Here is a 16,668-nt window from a genome sequence, read left to right on the forward strand (position 1 = left end):
TTCAGTCATCCAATCACATGAACACTTAAAATCTGAAGTACCATCAATCAAGCTCTTCCATCATGGAACTAAAAGGACTGAAATGCCATGATCAATTTAAACCTCTCAGAAGTCCAAAGATTTCATCTGCAGAGTAGAAGTCCTCGTTCACCCCACATATTTTTTAGGGTGCCTATAGAAGTTGCTACCTTTTTCCAAGTTATATCACGCTTTTCAAGACAATCACATAGCATGTCCTTGTAGCTTATCTGGCAGAGTGCTGCTAATAATTTCACAAAGAATAATTTTGGCGTGCTGTCTGAAGCACTTTGTCCTCTTATGCTTGGTAAGTGCTACACAAACATGTCTGCTTTAACGACAACACCCAAATCGCTCAACTGAACTAAAAGCATCACATTAATCAAGGTCGAAAGTTTCAGTCTTTTCCCATGTGGCTTCTAACAAGAGGTCTAAGGAAAGAAATCCAGCATAAAAAATGTAAATTTTAACTGAAAGGTTTTATTGGATAGGGGGCAAAAAGCAGATGGTCACAGATACAAACTTTAGATATATATTTAGAAGAGGCATGAACAGTGCTCACTTCCACAACCACAAATGCTGCTATTGTACTTTGTCTCACTTTCTGCGGAAGAACTGCATAAGCTTCTTCAGCAAAACACAGGCTGCTCGGGGCCAAGCTGTTCCCTGTCTACGGTTGCCACCGGCACATAAGGCCAAACTCCAATCTGGTCTGACGTGACAGAAAAAGTCTGGCAGTCAAAAGGCCAAATTGAAATGCATACTGAGAAGTTGGTCACTTTGGCAAATATAAATCCATCGGCACAACGGGTAATTTCAGGTTAGTTCCATTTTCAGTACAAGTGCTAAAACAGCCTGATGTCCAAGCACATACAGTATATTGTTAAAAAAGATTTATTTATTTATTAGATATATGTATTTTTTTTCAACAGTTTCACAATGCACTACAAAACATCAAAGTGGAAAGAGAGTAGAACTGACTGAACAGAAGAACAACCAAGAGTAATCTGCATTTGTCTGATGAACGCATGCTTATGGTACGAGTTGCTATGGTGACGAACATCAGAAAGTGTTGGTTTTGCTGTGCTAATAGTAGTCAGACATGGTTTTAAAGTTTCACCGCCGACTGAATATGGTTACAACCCAAATGCATGGACAGATGTTGTCATAAACTGGATACCGACCAATAAACACTGCTAATTACAGTGATGCCACCTAACCCTTTCCTTTAGTTGGACCCTTTCACAGATTGATTAACGCTTAAATAAGTGTGAATAAATATTAAAAACAGAATTTCTTTAGGTAACAGTCAGTGACAGTGACATCCTTAAAGCTTCCTTTTCCTCTCTCTCAGTACCATACAAAATAGAACGGGTACAAATGCTGAGAGGTGGTTCTTCTGCTTGTAAGTGAAGCAAGTTTGAAATATATACCCTTTTTATAAATTATTTATTCTGCTAATTCTAAGAGTAGATATATTAAGTTAAAATATAGCTACTATATTTTGCCTAAAGTGTGGGCTCTGACAATCATTACGGTGTAATAGTAAACTCCCTTTAAAAAAACAATGTATTGTACTCTCAATAAAGTACATCAAAATGGAAAACCCACAAAAACATGTTGAAATGGTGACTCATAAGAACTCGTAAGACACATGGATGGCTACTGATAAAAACACACAACAGTATCTAAACAATGACACATAAAAATAAAATATCACAGGCATAATAAAAGGGAAAACACATAAATACGAAAAAAGAAGCAACACAGAAATGCAGGAAATAATAAAAGTAAAAATGAAGTCGTTCATCAGTGAAAAACAGCCTTTTTCAACAGTGATCCTATAAACCTCCAGTGGTCCTGTCATGCTCCGCTTCCTTCATGTCTCTCTAGTGACATACACAGGTATGGGATACTAAAGGAGAGGCTAGCCTTCTGATGTATACGTGCAGATTTTTGAGGGGAAAGGGCATTCTTGAGAAGTTCCTTAAAGAAGAACTTTTTTACACAAAACAGTGACATTGCTTTGACATCCAAAGGTTATAAGTAAAAGGAATCAATATGTAAAAGGAACAACAACAACAAAAAACAAGGAAAAACTATCATCTTTGCTACAATGTTTCAGCAGACATGATAAAGGCCTTGTCTCCTGGGCACTTTATGTATGACATAACTTAATCAGTAATAGTGACCGTATGACACCAATTTCACATTCCTAGCCACAGCATAATGATTAAACAATAAACAAACAGTTCAAATTGCAAAAGAGGTATGCAAACAGGTTGTGAAAATCCTTTAAAAGAACACACATATATATAAATGTATATGTATATATATATATATATATATACAGCCGCGGAAAAAATTAAGAGACCACTTCAAAATTATCAGTTTCTCTGGTTTTACTATTTATTGGTATGTGTTAAAGTAAAATGTACATTTTTATTTTATTCTATAACCTACTGGCAACATTCCTACCAAATTTCAAATAAAAATATTGTCATTTAGATCATTTATTTGCAGAAAAATGACAATTGGTCAAAATAGCAAAATTGATGCAGTGTCTTCAGATCTCGAATAATGCAAAGAAAACAAGCTCATATTCATTTTTAAACTACACAATACTAATGCTTACACTTAGGAAGAGTTCAGAAATCAATATTTGGTGGAATAACCTTGATTTAAAATCACAACTTTCATGTGTCTTGGCATGCTCTCCACCAATCTTTCACATTGCCGTTGGGTGACTTTATGCTACTCCTGGCGCAAGAATTCAAGCAGCTCGGCTTCTTTTCATGGCTTGTGACCATCCATCTTCCTCTTGATCACATTTCAGAGGTTTTTGATGGGATTCAGGTCTCGAAATTGGGCTGGCCATGACAGGGTCCTGATCTGGTGGTACTCCATCCACACCTTTACTGGCCTGGCTGTGTGGCATGGAGCATTGCCCTGCTGGAAAAAACACTTCTCAGAGTTGGGGAACATTGTCAGAGCAAAAGGAAGCAAGTTTTTCTTCCGGGACAACGTTGTACTTTGCCTGGCTGAGGTTTGTAAAAGACCATAAGGATTGAAAAAGCGGACTGGAGGTTCTTCTAAGTTCGTCTTCTCTGATGAGTCCGATTTCACAGTAGGTGCAAGACTCTCTGGCTTGTAGGCCTCTCCAGGTCTCCGTCTAACCATCAGACGACCATGTGTTGGGCAAAGCTGAAAATTGGACTCATCAGAGAAGACGAACTAGAAGACCCTCCAGTCAAGGATTTTCAATCCTTATGGTCTTTTACAAACCTCAGCCAGGCAAAGTACAACGTTGTCCCGGAAGAAAAACTTGCTTCCTTTAGCTCTGACAATGTTCCCCAACTCTGAGAAATGTTTTTTCCAGCAGGGCAATGCTCCATGCCACACAGCCAGGCCAGTAAAGGTGTGGATGGAGTACCACCAGATCAGGACCCTGTCATGGCCAGCCCAATTTCGAGACCTGAATCCCATCAAAAACCTCTGAAATGTGATCAAGAGGAAGATGGATGGTCACAAGCCATGAAAAGAAGCCGAGCTGCTTGAATTCTTGCGCCAGGAGTAGCATAAAGTCACCCAACGGCAATGTGAAAGACTGGTGGAGAGCATGCCAAGACACATGAAAGTTGTGATTTTAAATCAAGGTTTTTCCACCAAATATTGATTTCTGAACTCTTCCTAAGTGTAAGCATTAGTATTGTGTAGTTTAAAAATGAATATGAGCTTGTTTTCTTTGCATTATTCGAGATCTGAAGACACTGCATCTTTTTTGCTATTTTGACCAATTGTCATTTTTCTGCAAATAAATGATCTAAATGACAATATTTTTATTTGAAATTTGGTAGGAATGTTGCCAGTAGGTTATAGAATAAAACAAAAATGTACATTTTACTTTAACACATACCAATAAATAGTAAAACCAGAGAAACTGATAATTTTGAAGTGGTCTCTTAATTTTTTCCGCGGCTGTATATATATGTGTATGTATATAAACAAACTGTGAAAACGGAAACTTTCTCTTTTCAGCTGGTCACCCATGCTCAGGGACTTCCATTGCCATACTCAAGGGCACTGTGCACGCACACACACACAGAGGCACGCACACACACACAGAGGCACGCACGGACGCACATACACACACACGCACGCACACACACACGCGAACACAGGCACGCACACACACAGACACGCATGTACGCACGCACACACACACACACACGTACACAGACGCACGCACGCACACACACACACACACACTGTGCTTTGAGTGTCTTTTGTGTGCATTGGACTATGATCAAATTAGCCAGTAGGAATAACAATGATGTTTAAAAGGAAATCAAAGTGATTAACTTTACTGTTAGATTTTATCTGTGTTGTGATACTGTGGTATGGGCAGTCACCCCACTAGGATGGTCCAGCCATAGACTTGATTGGGCTAATTTGGGGTAAGTGGCTGGTCTGAGCAAGGAAGAGCCAGACAGCACAGAGCCAGGGAACCATAGAAGTAAGTTAAAGAGATCTCCCAGCTTGCAGAGAGGCTTGGGATCGCTAAAAGGGATGGTCCGAAGACATGCAGGGTCAACATGTTGGGACCTTGGTGACTAGTTTCAATTCTTGCCAAGTTAAATAATTTGCCTAGTTTTGGATCCTAGTTTTCTGGGTTCCACACCATTCTGGTTTATGTTGTGAATAACCTGGTTCTCCTGGCTCAATAGATATAGAAACTCTATTCCTGCGCTGGACTGCCATCTCCTGCCACTCGCTTCCTCTCTCGTCACCACCCCGTCCATCAGCACACCTCCCATAATGCAGGGTGTCCGCCTCAGTCCCTCACACACACATGAAATCAAAAACGAGCACCTTCCACCCTGTGATTGGGGCCGGGGCGGAGCGGTGCGGGGGAGGGGGGTGGTCCTTCTGATTGGGTCCTCTGGCATCTTTGTCCAGTGGCAGCTATAACAGCCATATATCCTTTTATTTCTCCTACTACAACACCACTGCTTTTACTGAGCACAAGAGTTGAGGAAGCACAAGTCCAGTGAAGCATGGCTTCAGCTATGCAAGCAATGTGGTACCTCTCGTACAACACCATGACCTCTACACACGGTCAACTGCGTGGTCCAGGCCTAAAATGAAGGGTAACTGCAGTAGCTACTGAAACGCTATCTAGTCTATTCCTAGCTGGGGGTGGGGGATTGCCGGTGTCATCCTAGGTGCCTTTGGGTGGGGTCCATTTTAAGGCGGCTGGGTCAATGGTCTTGCTGTTCCCTTGTTTGGACTCCTTGGCTTTCCAGTCATCAATTAGGTCCTACACAGGACACAGGACGGGTGACTGTTACACCTTAGATCCAACACAGGACAAGTGACTGTTGCATCCTTAGGTCCTACACAGGACAAGTGACTGTTACATCCTTAGTCTTACAGACCATCAAACAAATTGTGATTCACTTTAAATCAGTCATATTTGATTTGATTTCAAAGACTGGCTGCCTGTAGCTGCTTGCATTAAGTTCAAGTCACTTATGATTACTTATGCAAGTCACTTATGCTTGCCTACAGAGTGCTTGCTGGTTCTGCTCCCACCTACCTAAATGCTCTTGTAAGGGCAAATGTTACCCAAGATGCTGCGCTCGTCTAGTGAGCGTCGTCTGGCACTGTGCAAGTACGGCAATCCAGACTATTCTCATTTGTAGTTCCACGTTGGTGGAACGAACTGCCTAGTACTACCAGAGCAGGGGCGTCCCTCTCTACCTTCAAGAAGCTTTTGAAGACCCAACTCTTCAGAGAGCACCTCCCTTTCTAACTGGCTCCTCGACTAATTCTTAACTTACACTTACAGCAGTTACATTCCTGCACTTCTTTTTTCTATGTCGTTTTTCTGTTTCTTATGTAAAGTTTGTATTGCTCTTAGCTTGACTGTTCTCCCCCTTGTACGTTGCTTTGGACAAAAGAGTCTGCTAAATGACTAAATGTAAATGTAATATAAATTATTTCATATCTAATATATGCAGTGCTGAAGACTCTATGTGACATTTTAAGTATCTGAAGTGAAATTATAGTATAGCACTAGTGAAAGCAATTATAGTATAGCACTTTCTTCTGGCAGAACTATAAAGGACATAAAAAGATGCTTAATGTTAACCTCCAAACACTGTGTCTTACCTGTCTCTTTAAGACCAAGTGCTTCCCCTTCCAGTATTTTAGCATCTGAAGGGACTGCAAGGTGCTTACTATATCCACCGGGTTCACTGCTGTTTCCTGGCTAATTTCTGCAAAACAAACCAATCCACTACACTTAATGTCACATCAACCCAACCAATGGTAGAACACTTACTCCAGGCCCTGTTCTTAGAATACAGAAAATGCTGATGACTCAGCATTCTATGGCATTACTGCTATGGGGTCAGCCTAGGGAAGGAGCCATCTTGGAGCTTACTGAGGCTAATGGAACCACCGCTTTAAATCACATAACCTCTTTTACTAAATCATGTGGTGCAGACTTAATTTCCATCCATTTGTTAGACAGCGTTTGAGTCAACAAAGTGTAAAATGCTAAATACCTGTACATCTGTAAAATGACTCAGCATTGCTTTATATATATATATATAATACTGTATATATGCATATATAACACTGAACTAAACTCTGGCTAAACTGAGATGAACAGTCATACTTTCTGCACATGACTATTCCCTGACCTTTGATGGAGACCTCTTTGCCCTGGAACATATTCAGGTAGCGTAGAAGGACCTCCTTCCAGTAGCTTCTGTAGCTGATGAGCCCCAGGTCAGAGAGGGGTCTCTCTGGGGAACCAACCTTCTCCTCCACCTTGGACAGTAAATAGCCTGCGGAGGAACCAGGCAAAATAAATGCTAAGGGTTAATGCTAACATTAACTAAAGGTGAGTTTCTGACTCTTTAAATAAAATAAAAAATCCACAAATTAACCTAGCATGCCTCGGTGTAGAGTGGTAAATCAATGTAGAGAAAACAGGAACACTTAAAAAGTTACAGGTAAAAGGAAAAACAATCCATGTGAAAGAAATCAACTCACTGAAGTCAATCAGCATCTTGCCAAAGCCCTGCCTCATGTACTGTGGCATCGTGAGGATACAGGAGACATTGTAGTTCAGGAATGAGTTCTTCTCCTACATTAGAGACAGACACACACACAGACATTATTCTGGTGGTGAAAGCCAACTCATCTAAAACAATAGGTTATTTTAACTATGCATTTCTGATAGAGTTGTGAGCATTTTCAACACCACTCCTTCAACACAACCTTGGAGAAGTATCCCACGAGGTGGCAGCCAGTGTTGTCTGCTTCAGTCATAACATAGAAGAGGAAAGGCTCCACGTCGTAATAAAGCGTCTTGTGATCCAGAAAGAGCTTGGCCAGAAGGCACAGGTTCTGACAATAGATCTATGATGACAAAATATAAAAAATGTTTCATTCAGGTTAGCCACAAGTGAGACAGACTGCAAGCAAATAACCAGAACACGGAGCATACTAGAAGGTTCTCATATGTAAATAAATATTTCACTGTAAAGGACAAATATGTTGTAAATGTGTATACATCCTTGTTAGTCCCTTTGGATAAAAGCGTCTGCTAAATGACTAAATGTAATGTAAATACTAAATCCAATAATCCAATAATAATAGCCCCACTTTCGGTTTGTGCACAGTTAGTGCGACACAGAGATTATTGCAGTAAACTAGGCAACTACTACTGCAATAAACTAGGCAGCTAGGCAGCTACAACTGCAGTAAACTAGGCAACTACAACTGCAGTAAACTAGGCAGCTAGGCAACTACAACTGCAGTAAACTAGGCAACTACAACTGCAGTAAACTAAGCAGCTAGGCAACTACAACTAAAGTAAACTAGGCAGCTAGGCAACTACAACTGCAGTAAACTAGGCAACTAGGCAACCTAAACCTGGACATTAAACTCATGACGTGTCAACACAGTCCTACCTTGTTTTTCTTCCCATCTACCTCAAAGACAGAAATAGTGCCTTTTCTGTAGATTTCATCCCCTGGTGGGTGTTTCCATACACACTTAGCCTGTAAAGTCAGGATGGAAAAGGAAGCCTCAGTTTGACCCATCACACAGATACAATGCAAATTCAAATTTCAACTGTGTTAGATTGTAACTGTCTAAGACCGTTCTAAGACACGTTTAAGCATTCACACAGATACAATGCATTCCAACTGTGTTAGCTTTTAACTGCCTAAAACCGTTCTAAGACACTTTTAAGCATTCACACAGATACAATGCATTCCAACTGTGTCAGCTTGTAACTGTCTTATATACTGCCAGTGCCATTGGATAAGAACGTCTGCCAGAGGAATAACTGTCGAATGTAAACCGTTCTAAGAAACGTTAGATGTCAGGGCGTTGCTAGTATACCATGTGCCTGCGCAGAATGGTCTGGCTCTTCATGTACTTCAGGCAGAACTCGCACATGTACAGCCGTCCCAGGCGGGCGTACTCCTCGGGGTAGGGCGAGTGGTACCAGGTGTCCAGCTCGTAGCGGCCGAACACGATGGTCTTGATCATGTTGCTGCCCTCCGTGACCTGGCCCTGGAGCCGCAGCTTCTCCTGCTCGTGGGGAGAGAGAGAGAGACTTTACCGATGGCACTAGGGAAGGCTGCAGTGAGGGGGTGGGGGGGGGGGGGGGGGGAGGGGATGGGCTTGGAGAAGGTCTCCCCACCAACCATGATCTGACACTAGTCAGAGCCCTCAAGAGAAGCAGGCCAGAGGAAACTCATACTGAGGTGAAGAAATGAAAGAAAGATGGGGGCACGACACAAAGGGGTCTCCGAGAGAAGTGTCCTGGCATTCGGTTTTTGTCATGGTTTTAACACAATGAATTTCAAAACAAGGAAATGTCGTGGAAAAACATTCAAGGTAATAATCTGATGGTGTAAATGAAATCACTGCTATATGGCATATGATATATGGAGAACACACATGGCCTGTTTGTTATGGGAAATACGTGTGTGTGGGCACTTTACGGTCTGGCCTTGGATGAGGAAAGTGGAAATAAAAAAAAGACATTCCCTGCCACCATTTTGGTTCAAAATCGACCCCGCTGTATGGTCCGTGTGCCAACCCGACCAGGTGGCCCCAGTCACTGGACAAGATTCTGGGTCAGGAGTTATGCCCTCGTCAGACGATGGTGACGGGCTTAAAGGAGAAGAAGAGGTGGAAGGCACGGTGGAGGGGCAAGGAAGGGCAAAAGAAAGAGGGGGTGGTGGGGGGGGTTAAGGTGATGAGTTTTCTCTCTTACAAGATCATCCGAAGCACGTGCCTGGGCTTTTCGAAAGAGCTCCAAGTCATAATCACTAGTGATGTTCTCCAGTATAGGCTCACGACTGGTGCCATGGCTCTGCCGATGATCCTGAGAGAGAGAGAGACAGAGAGAGAGAGGGTTACTTTTTGTACTTTGGCAATACTGTAATGTATTATGGCCACGCAAAGAAAGGCTAATTTTAATTTGACAGAGATAGAGGGAGAGAGAGAGAGGCAGAGGAAAAAAGAAAGATAGCGAGAAAGAGGGAGAAAGAGAAAGGTACGAAATAGCGAGAAAAAAAACACACAGTAAGACACGGCAGACAAAGACATGGGGGGGGGGGGGGGGGGGGGTCTGTGAGGTTGACCCCTTCACTGAGGCAAACACTGAGGCAACAACTGCTTTCATCACAGATTCTCTACATTCATCACCACAGAAAGCCACATTCATACTGAAAATCTGCATCCGATTCCGAGGACAAATCCAGAAGGGGGTAAGGAAGATAGGAAGATGGGAAGGTAGGAAGGAAGGAATGTAATATGCTGGTTTGAGAGTGACGAAGAGAAAGTGGCTTCAGGGTTACTTTTTGTACTTTGGCAGTACTGTAATGTATTATGGCCACGCAAACAAAGGCTATTTTTAATTTTAATTTGACAGAGACAGAGGAAGAGAGAGAGGCAGAGTGGGAGAAAGAGAGGCAGAGGAAAAAAGATAGAGAGAAAGAGGGAGAAAGGTAAGAAATAGCTAGAGAAAAAACACACAGTAAGACACGGCAGACAAAGACATGGGGGTGGATCTGTGAGGTTGACACCTTACTGAGGCAACAACTGCTTTCATTACAGATTCTCTACATTCACCATCACCACAGAAAGCCACATTCATACTCAAAATCTGCATCCGAGGACAAATCCAGAAGGGGGTAAGGAAGATAGGAAGGTAGGAAGAAAGGAATGTAAGATGCTGGTTTGAGAGTGAAGAAGAGAAGAGGGCTTCAGGCTTGAGGTGAATCAAGGCATCGTGACACAGACAAGAGAGAATGAGTGATTGGTTGGAATGATTGGAAAGGTCATCATCAGATCCATTGTCCAGCAGCTGATCTTTGATTGTCATCAGCACGGAATGCCTTCTTTTCAAAGACATGCTGAAGCTGTTTCACTGTGGAAACGATCCTCCACTACGTACACACAGAAAACTCTAAGTTACCCAGAAGCTAAATGGCTTGTTTTCCACGGTCACCTCAGGCCTGTTCAAGACATGCTTAACTACCCAATCATGCCTAGTTTTGCTTTTTCTACTCCTCTTTGTTATTTATTCCAAGAGCTTCTCAGCTGCCACCACTGAGTTACTGTAAGAGAATGAGGAGAGCACAGTTAAAGCTACCATCTAAAACCATCACTCCACAGAGGAGGTGATTGACTTGAGCCCAGGCACACAGTGTTCCACCACTGAGTCTGACACAAGTCAGAAGCCAGTTAGCACTTTTATCATAGAGGCTACAGCCCCAGATGAAGTCCCATACTCCAGCCTCCTGAGAGAGAGACTGCTGGGCTTACCATATGCTTCTCCTTCTGTTCCTTCATCAGAACAGAGTTCCTCTTCTTCCTCATCTCCGTCACCTTCTCCTTATACTGCATCTGTCGCTCCGTGGGGGTCTGATGAACATGAAGATTAAATCATAACTCCATCTTCTTAACACTCCATACTTAAAAAATACCACCATTCCTACAGAGGAAACCCTCAGGTGTTAAAAAGAAGCCGTGCGAACACTCAGTGTAAGAGGTTTTTGTACTACTTTATTTTTCCATCTTACTGGAATACCTACTCAAAATGCTTATTTTATACTCATACATACATACTCAAAATACTTATTTTTTACTCATACATACATACTCAAAATACTTATCTTACATACATAAATACTCAAAATACTTCTATCCAAGAACCACCATAGAATGGTGGTAATAATGTTATACAAGATTGTGGAACCGCCAAAAGACTTCAGAGGATCTCAGAGGGCCTAGAGCAGCAGCTCCAGAGGAGGTGGAAGTGTACCTGATGGCGGGTGGAATGTCGGTTTTCGTCCTGGCGGTGGGACAGAGTCCTCTCCTCCACCTGTTTGTCACGAGAGCTGGCTCTCACCTGCAAAGATGCAAGGTACACATTCATACAGATCAGGGATGGAGGGGGAGCTTTATTGTTTCGGGAAAAATAGCACCAGTTGTAGACAAACATTCATTTGAAGGCGTAACAGTGCATTTGAAACAGTGTTGTAATGTTTTGCTATGTCTTCGCACGGCTTCTTTTTAACACCTGAGGGGTTCCCCTTGTAGTGATGGTGGTATTTTTTAAGTATGGAGTGTTAAGATGGAGTGTTATGATTTAATCTTCATGCTCATGCCAATAAATTAATTGAAATGGAAATAGAATAAAGCTAAGAGTTGCTTCTTCCCAGGTCCACTTTGTCTACTGTCACAAGTCCTTTCACAGGCGTTTCTCTCTTAAAACAGTCCTGCCCACTGCACCTTTAATGCAACAGCAGGTGCCAGACAGCTCCACGATGCTTGTCAGAACTGTTTAAATATTAGTAGAAGGGAAACCTGCGCCTGACAGCACTGACAAGTGTGTGGACCGGAATAGGGGGTTTACCTTGCACTCATCTGCAGACAAATTATGGTAGAGTGGGCATCCAGATATTGAGAAGTGCCTTTCATGTTTTCCAGTTAAATGACCTGGGGAAAGACAATTAAAAAACACCATTTGTTACTAACAATAAGAGTAAGTAACACTTATTACCATCAGCATCTGCCTTCTCTCATTAGAGTATCTTTTGTTTGGAAACTGTCTGTGCAAAATTAAAAATGCCAATGATTTAAAATGTCCATCACAAATGCGACAATCAAAATGATTGCAATCAAATTATGCACAAGGTAAATAGAAATTAAATACCAATAGTATCTCCTCCCCAACTCTTAAAACAGGTGCGAACCAGTGCTTTACCAGTGCTTTACTAAGTGCCAGGTCCATTTTAAAAGTAATTTCCCCCTAATACAATGCAACATGTGACTTCAGAGGAAAAAGACAATACCAGTTTCTCACTCTAATACAATGTTACCATGACTACACAGGAAAAAGGACAATACCAAGGGAATTGCAGCCAGGGGTGGGGCACTTCATGTTGAAGTTGTAGCTCTCGTGGAAACGGCGCCGTTTGGGTCGGTGCGACAGGTCACTGCCCGAGTCCTTGAGTGACAGCTGCTTGGCTAGGCTCTCATCGTGAGACACGTTGGGACTGGAGATGTCGATGTCTGACTCCGAGGAAGGGGCGTTGCCTGTGGGTGTCCTGGGCGGAGTCTCGTCCTGATCAACCCCCTGCTTCAGTCCTGCATAGATGGTGACAAAGAGTATGTGAGATAGTGTCACTTCCTACACATTTCAAGAGATACAAGTATTTAAAGTGATACTCTTTCCATAGATCCTGCCGGCTACACTTGGGGAAAGATGTGATGTCATGCCTGAAAGGTTTATTCTTCTGGTAATGAACATTAGCATTTTGTACATTTGAATAAAGGAAATTAAGTTAAAATCTGAGATATCCGGAATTTTTCTGTTGAAACTCAACTCTCACTTTCACTTTCCGAATCCCATTCAACAAAACTGGAAAAAAAAGTATTAAACAAGAATTGACATCAAATTAGGTTTTACAAAAAGCTTTTTCACCTTGTTTCTGACTATGAAAATAGAAGAATACGGGACCATCAGTTTGGTGAACTTCCTAACTAGAGAGCTGTCTTCAATCATTTGTAAATGCACAGTTTTCAATTACAGTCGCTTCATTGGTTTGTTTTCACACCACATGTTTGAGGAGGCAGCAGAATGTCCAGAGAGGTTTTAAGCGAAGACACAAGAGACTGTCCAAAAATCCAAGAATAGAATGACCCTAGAAGTTTGGCTGGTTCAACCTAAATTACCAAAGTTAAACATTATTCAAACTTGCTTTTAATCAAAAACCATAACCAAAACAACAAGAAACATGACACATTGTAACATGAAATATGTGTAAAAATGGCACCTATGTCATGTACTAAGAGACACAACCTCAATATTGTACAAGTCTACCAACTGTCCGAAGTATTCATGTTCAATGAAGTCGACGCCACTGGTCTGTTCAATGATAAATATGACGTTAGATGGCAAATCAGATTCTTGTTTGAAAAAGATGGCTGAATAGGATCAACAAAAAAGCATGATATTTAAAATGTCAGCATCCTTCATCACCTTCTTTGAAAAAACAACAACAAAAGAAAAATGTAAGGCAAAGACCTTTCTGTTGTATCTTTCAGCTAATTCATCTATTTACTCCCTTTCTTACTGGTGGCTTGGCCTGGAAATGGAATGTTAAAAAAATAGATGTTTTTTTTTTTTGGGGGGGGGGGGGGGGGGCAAGGCTGAGTGGTCATGCTGCTGCTTCCTCCTCTCCTCCTCCTCCTCCTCCTCTCCTCCTCTCCTCATCCTCCTCCTCCTCTTTCGGTCATGGCAAGCGGCTCCCTACCCCGCTCAGTGAGCTCCGCCGGCTGCTCAGAGTCTGAGCCGGATGAGCGGCTCCGGCGCAGGGGGTATGTCTTAGAGGCAGCCGGCGCCTCCAGGCTCACAGTCTGGTTCAGGTTCTGACTGCGGGTTACCCTTCGAGGGATGAGGGTTGCCGGCGGCGGCGGCACCTCCTCTGGTTCGCGGGTGGGAGTGCCCCCCGTCGGGCTGGGATCTGAAGAGAGAGCCTCAACACTTCACACATGCGTCTTCAGGTAAAGACAAGAGCTCCGGAAAGAATGAAATTCCCACTCTGGGCCGGGGGTCTCATTTCAAGAGATAGCACACATCAGAAAGACATTAGCAGCACAGGGGCATGTGGGTAGGCTATATTTTAGCACTAAATATATAACTGACCAAATTCACTCCTGCAAAACGTTTTTACTGAACCTTTGACACATGTTGCAGATATTTAGGGGGAGTCAATTAAATTCAACACGCTCCACGAACACTTCAACAGATATAAAAATTGGTCAACAGAATTAAAAAACATACCATCACAAACCAAAATAAATCAATCCCAATGTAATTTGTTTTGTTTGTTATTTTTTTTTAATTCCCAGATAGACTGCAAATTTGCAGAAATTAGCTTTCAACTGGATGTTGTTATCCAACTAAAATGTAATGGAAAGATTTTTTTTTAAAAGAGGGGGGGGGGGGGGGGTGTAAAGATTAACCCATGCAAAGCCCGTGATGAAGCTGCCACATGTACTTCTGTCATGAAGGCATTCATGTTCAGTGACCTGTGATGCCCAATCACAAAAGCCATTGTTTAGACGGGATTTGCTCGATGCAGACCTTGGTTAACACTACTGAAATCAACAGTAAATGCATATCGCACTAAAATACTAAAAGTCATTTCGGTATTTCAACAATTCAACCAAAAATCTCAGTCTAGGAAGCATCGTGACAAATAGCACCACATCAAACCACAGCAGCGATATAAGGCCTATAGCCTAATGAGGGAGGGAGGGGAGAGAGAGAGCGAGAGAGAGAGAGAGAGAGAGCGAGAGAGAGACCGACCGACCGACCATCATCCCAAAGGAAAAAACATAGGCACCAGCATCTGTTTAATAAGGTTATTCGTGAATGCTACCTTGTGAACTTTGGCTGAGACGCACTGAGGCACGGGTCAGTCGAGTATTCCTGCGCGTGTTCGCGTCGCTCTCAGAACTGTCGGTGTGCTCGAGATCAGCGGAAAAGTCTGAATCCTCTGTGCCGTCAGAACTGCTTCCTGCGGCGTTCCTCTGGTAAAGCGAGACAATACTCAAACGATTAAATCAGATACATTACGTTCATATCTAGGATACATGCTGTTGCAAGTCGACATGTTTTGCTTATTAGATTTAGTGATTTCGTGAGTGCAACATGAACATCGAAATAGCCTATCCCGTCGCATTCACGGCGTAATGCAGTCTACACTCTGCAGGGTGCACTGGTCTCTCTTGAAACAACACACTGACCTAGTACATCCTGTTAAAAGGCCAATAAACAATGCAGCTCTATGAAAAAATTGACCACATAAGTGTTTGTACCTCTGTTGCTTTCTCAAAGGTCAAGTAATGAATGGAACAGGGAAAACATGCAAGGTTATTGCGACATTTAATATAATAAAAAGGTGTTACAACAACAAAGTCCGTCAATTACCCGTAAATGATGCACATAGAACCATCTACACCAGAATACAACAGCGTGACAAATGTCACTCGTGCAGGATGTTTTGCGGTTTTTACAGCAAAATCTTATGAGGATTATGTGTTCGAGAATCTTCCTGTTGTGACACCAGAGTCCAATTGAAACGATGGAACAAGACGAGCAGGCGGGTTCAAGGAGACGACACGAATGAGAGACCGCCTTCAAACTGATGAAACCAATAGAACAACGATAACCAGTCTGCCAGGCCTTTATACAGCCTTTGCGGCAGCCTTGCAGTTTGTTCCACTACACTCAGAGTTTTCCACTATGAAATAACATCACGTTATGTAATGTAATGCAACTTGCTTTGGTATGATTATTACAGAGCAGTCTTAAACCTGTAAAGAACTGGGCTACTGGACAAATCGGATAGATAACTGTGCTAACGCGTCCGTGAATGTCATACTTTGAAGCACAGACCGCAACCTGTGCTGCCCATGTCATTGGTCAGTTTATTGAATGTTAGCTTCTTAGCGAAAAAAAAGGCATAAACTCCCACAGAAGCTTTTTCTGTAGTGAGACAGTATGAAAACTATTTATCTTTCAAACACATTACATTTAAACATTCATTACTTGCATGTCCATTTTAAAAACAGTACTGCAATCAGGTGTGCTCTCGAACTTCAGTTCAACTAGCTGGCGAGCTAAATAGAAATAGAATGCAGTTGACATGCTAGCTCGCTAGCCCCCTTACCTTTCTCCGAGGCATATTTCTACGCATAATATAGCCTGGGCTGCTTAGAGGACCGTGTCAGTAAAGTCCGGTTGCTGATTCCTGCTGTCTCATTTAATCTGTCAGGACTGTTACATTTTCATTCAGATTTATCAGAAGCAGTGACACTAACATAATCTTGCCATTCCCCATAACTGCCTCTGTTATTATGTTTTGTTTCCTTCCCCCTTCTCACTTCCGGGGAGGGGGGCGCTATTGGCTAGGTGGGGGTTTCAACATTTGTTTTGATTTGACCAATTTATTAAGTTAGGCAAACATTTAGTAGGCTAATATTTAGTGAAGTCGATTCTAATTGTATAGGTCTATCTATCGTCAATCCAGATAACTT

General features: G+C 42.3%; 1 protein-coding gene across 2 annotated transcripts; it reads right to left on the reverse strand.

Annotated features, from left to right (window-relative positions):
* Positions 1-4,041: 4,041 nt before the first annotated feature.
* Positions 4,042-16,463, reverse strand: kat7a (K(lysine) acetyltransferase 7a). 2 transcript variants are annotated; one of them, XM_080855905.1, is made up of 15 exons: positions 16,302-16,463; positions 15,009-15,159; positions 13,878-14,087; positions 12,469-12,708; positions 11,975-12,057; positions 11,381-11,467; positions 10,882-10,980; positions 9,347-9,436; positions 8,443-8,634; positions 8,007-8,096; positions 7,312-7,452; positions 7,084-7,177; positions 6,729-6,875; positions 6,193-6,299; positions 4,042-5,338 (listed from the first exon to the last, which is right to left on the reverse strand). In XM_080855905.1, exons 1-15 carry the CDS (start codon positions 16,326-16,328, stop codon positions 5,240-5,242), a joined length of 1,857 nt encoding a protein of 618 aa, XP_080712031.1. In that variant the 5' UTR covers positions 16,329-16,463; the 3' UTR covers positions 4,042-5,239. The 2 variants fall into 2 exon arrangements, with proteins under 2 accessions (XP_080712031.1, XP_080712030.1); XM_080855904.1 differs by lacking the exon at positions 13,878-14,087.
* Between the last annotated feature and the right edge of the window lie 205 nt (positions 16,464-16,668).

This window comes from Sprattus sprattus (genome assembly GCF_963457725.1).
Source record: "Sprattus sprattus genome assembly, chromosome: 18".
Classification (NCBI taxonomy): Eukaryota; Metazoa; Chordata; class Actinopteri; order Clupeiformes; family Clupeidae; genus Sprattus; species Sprattus sprattus.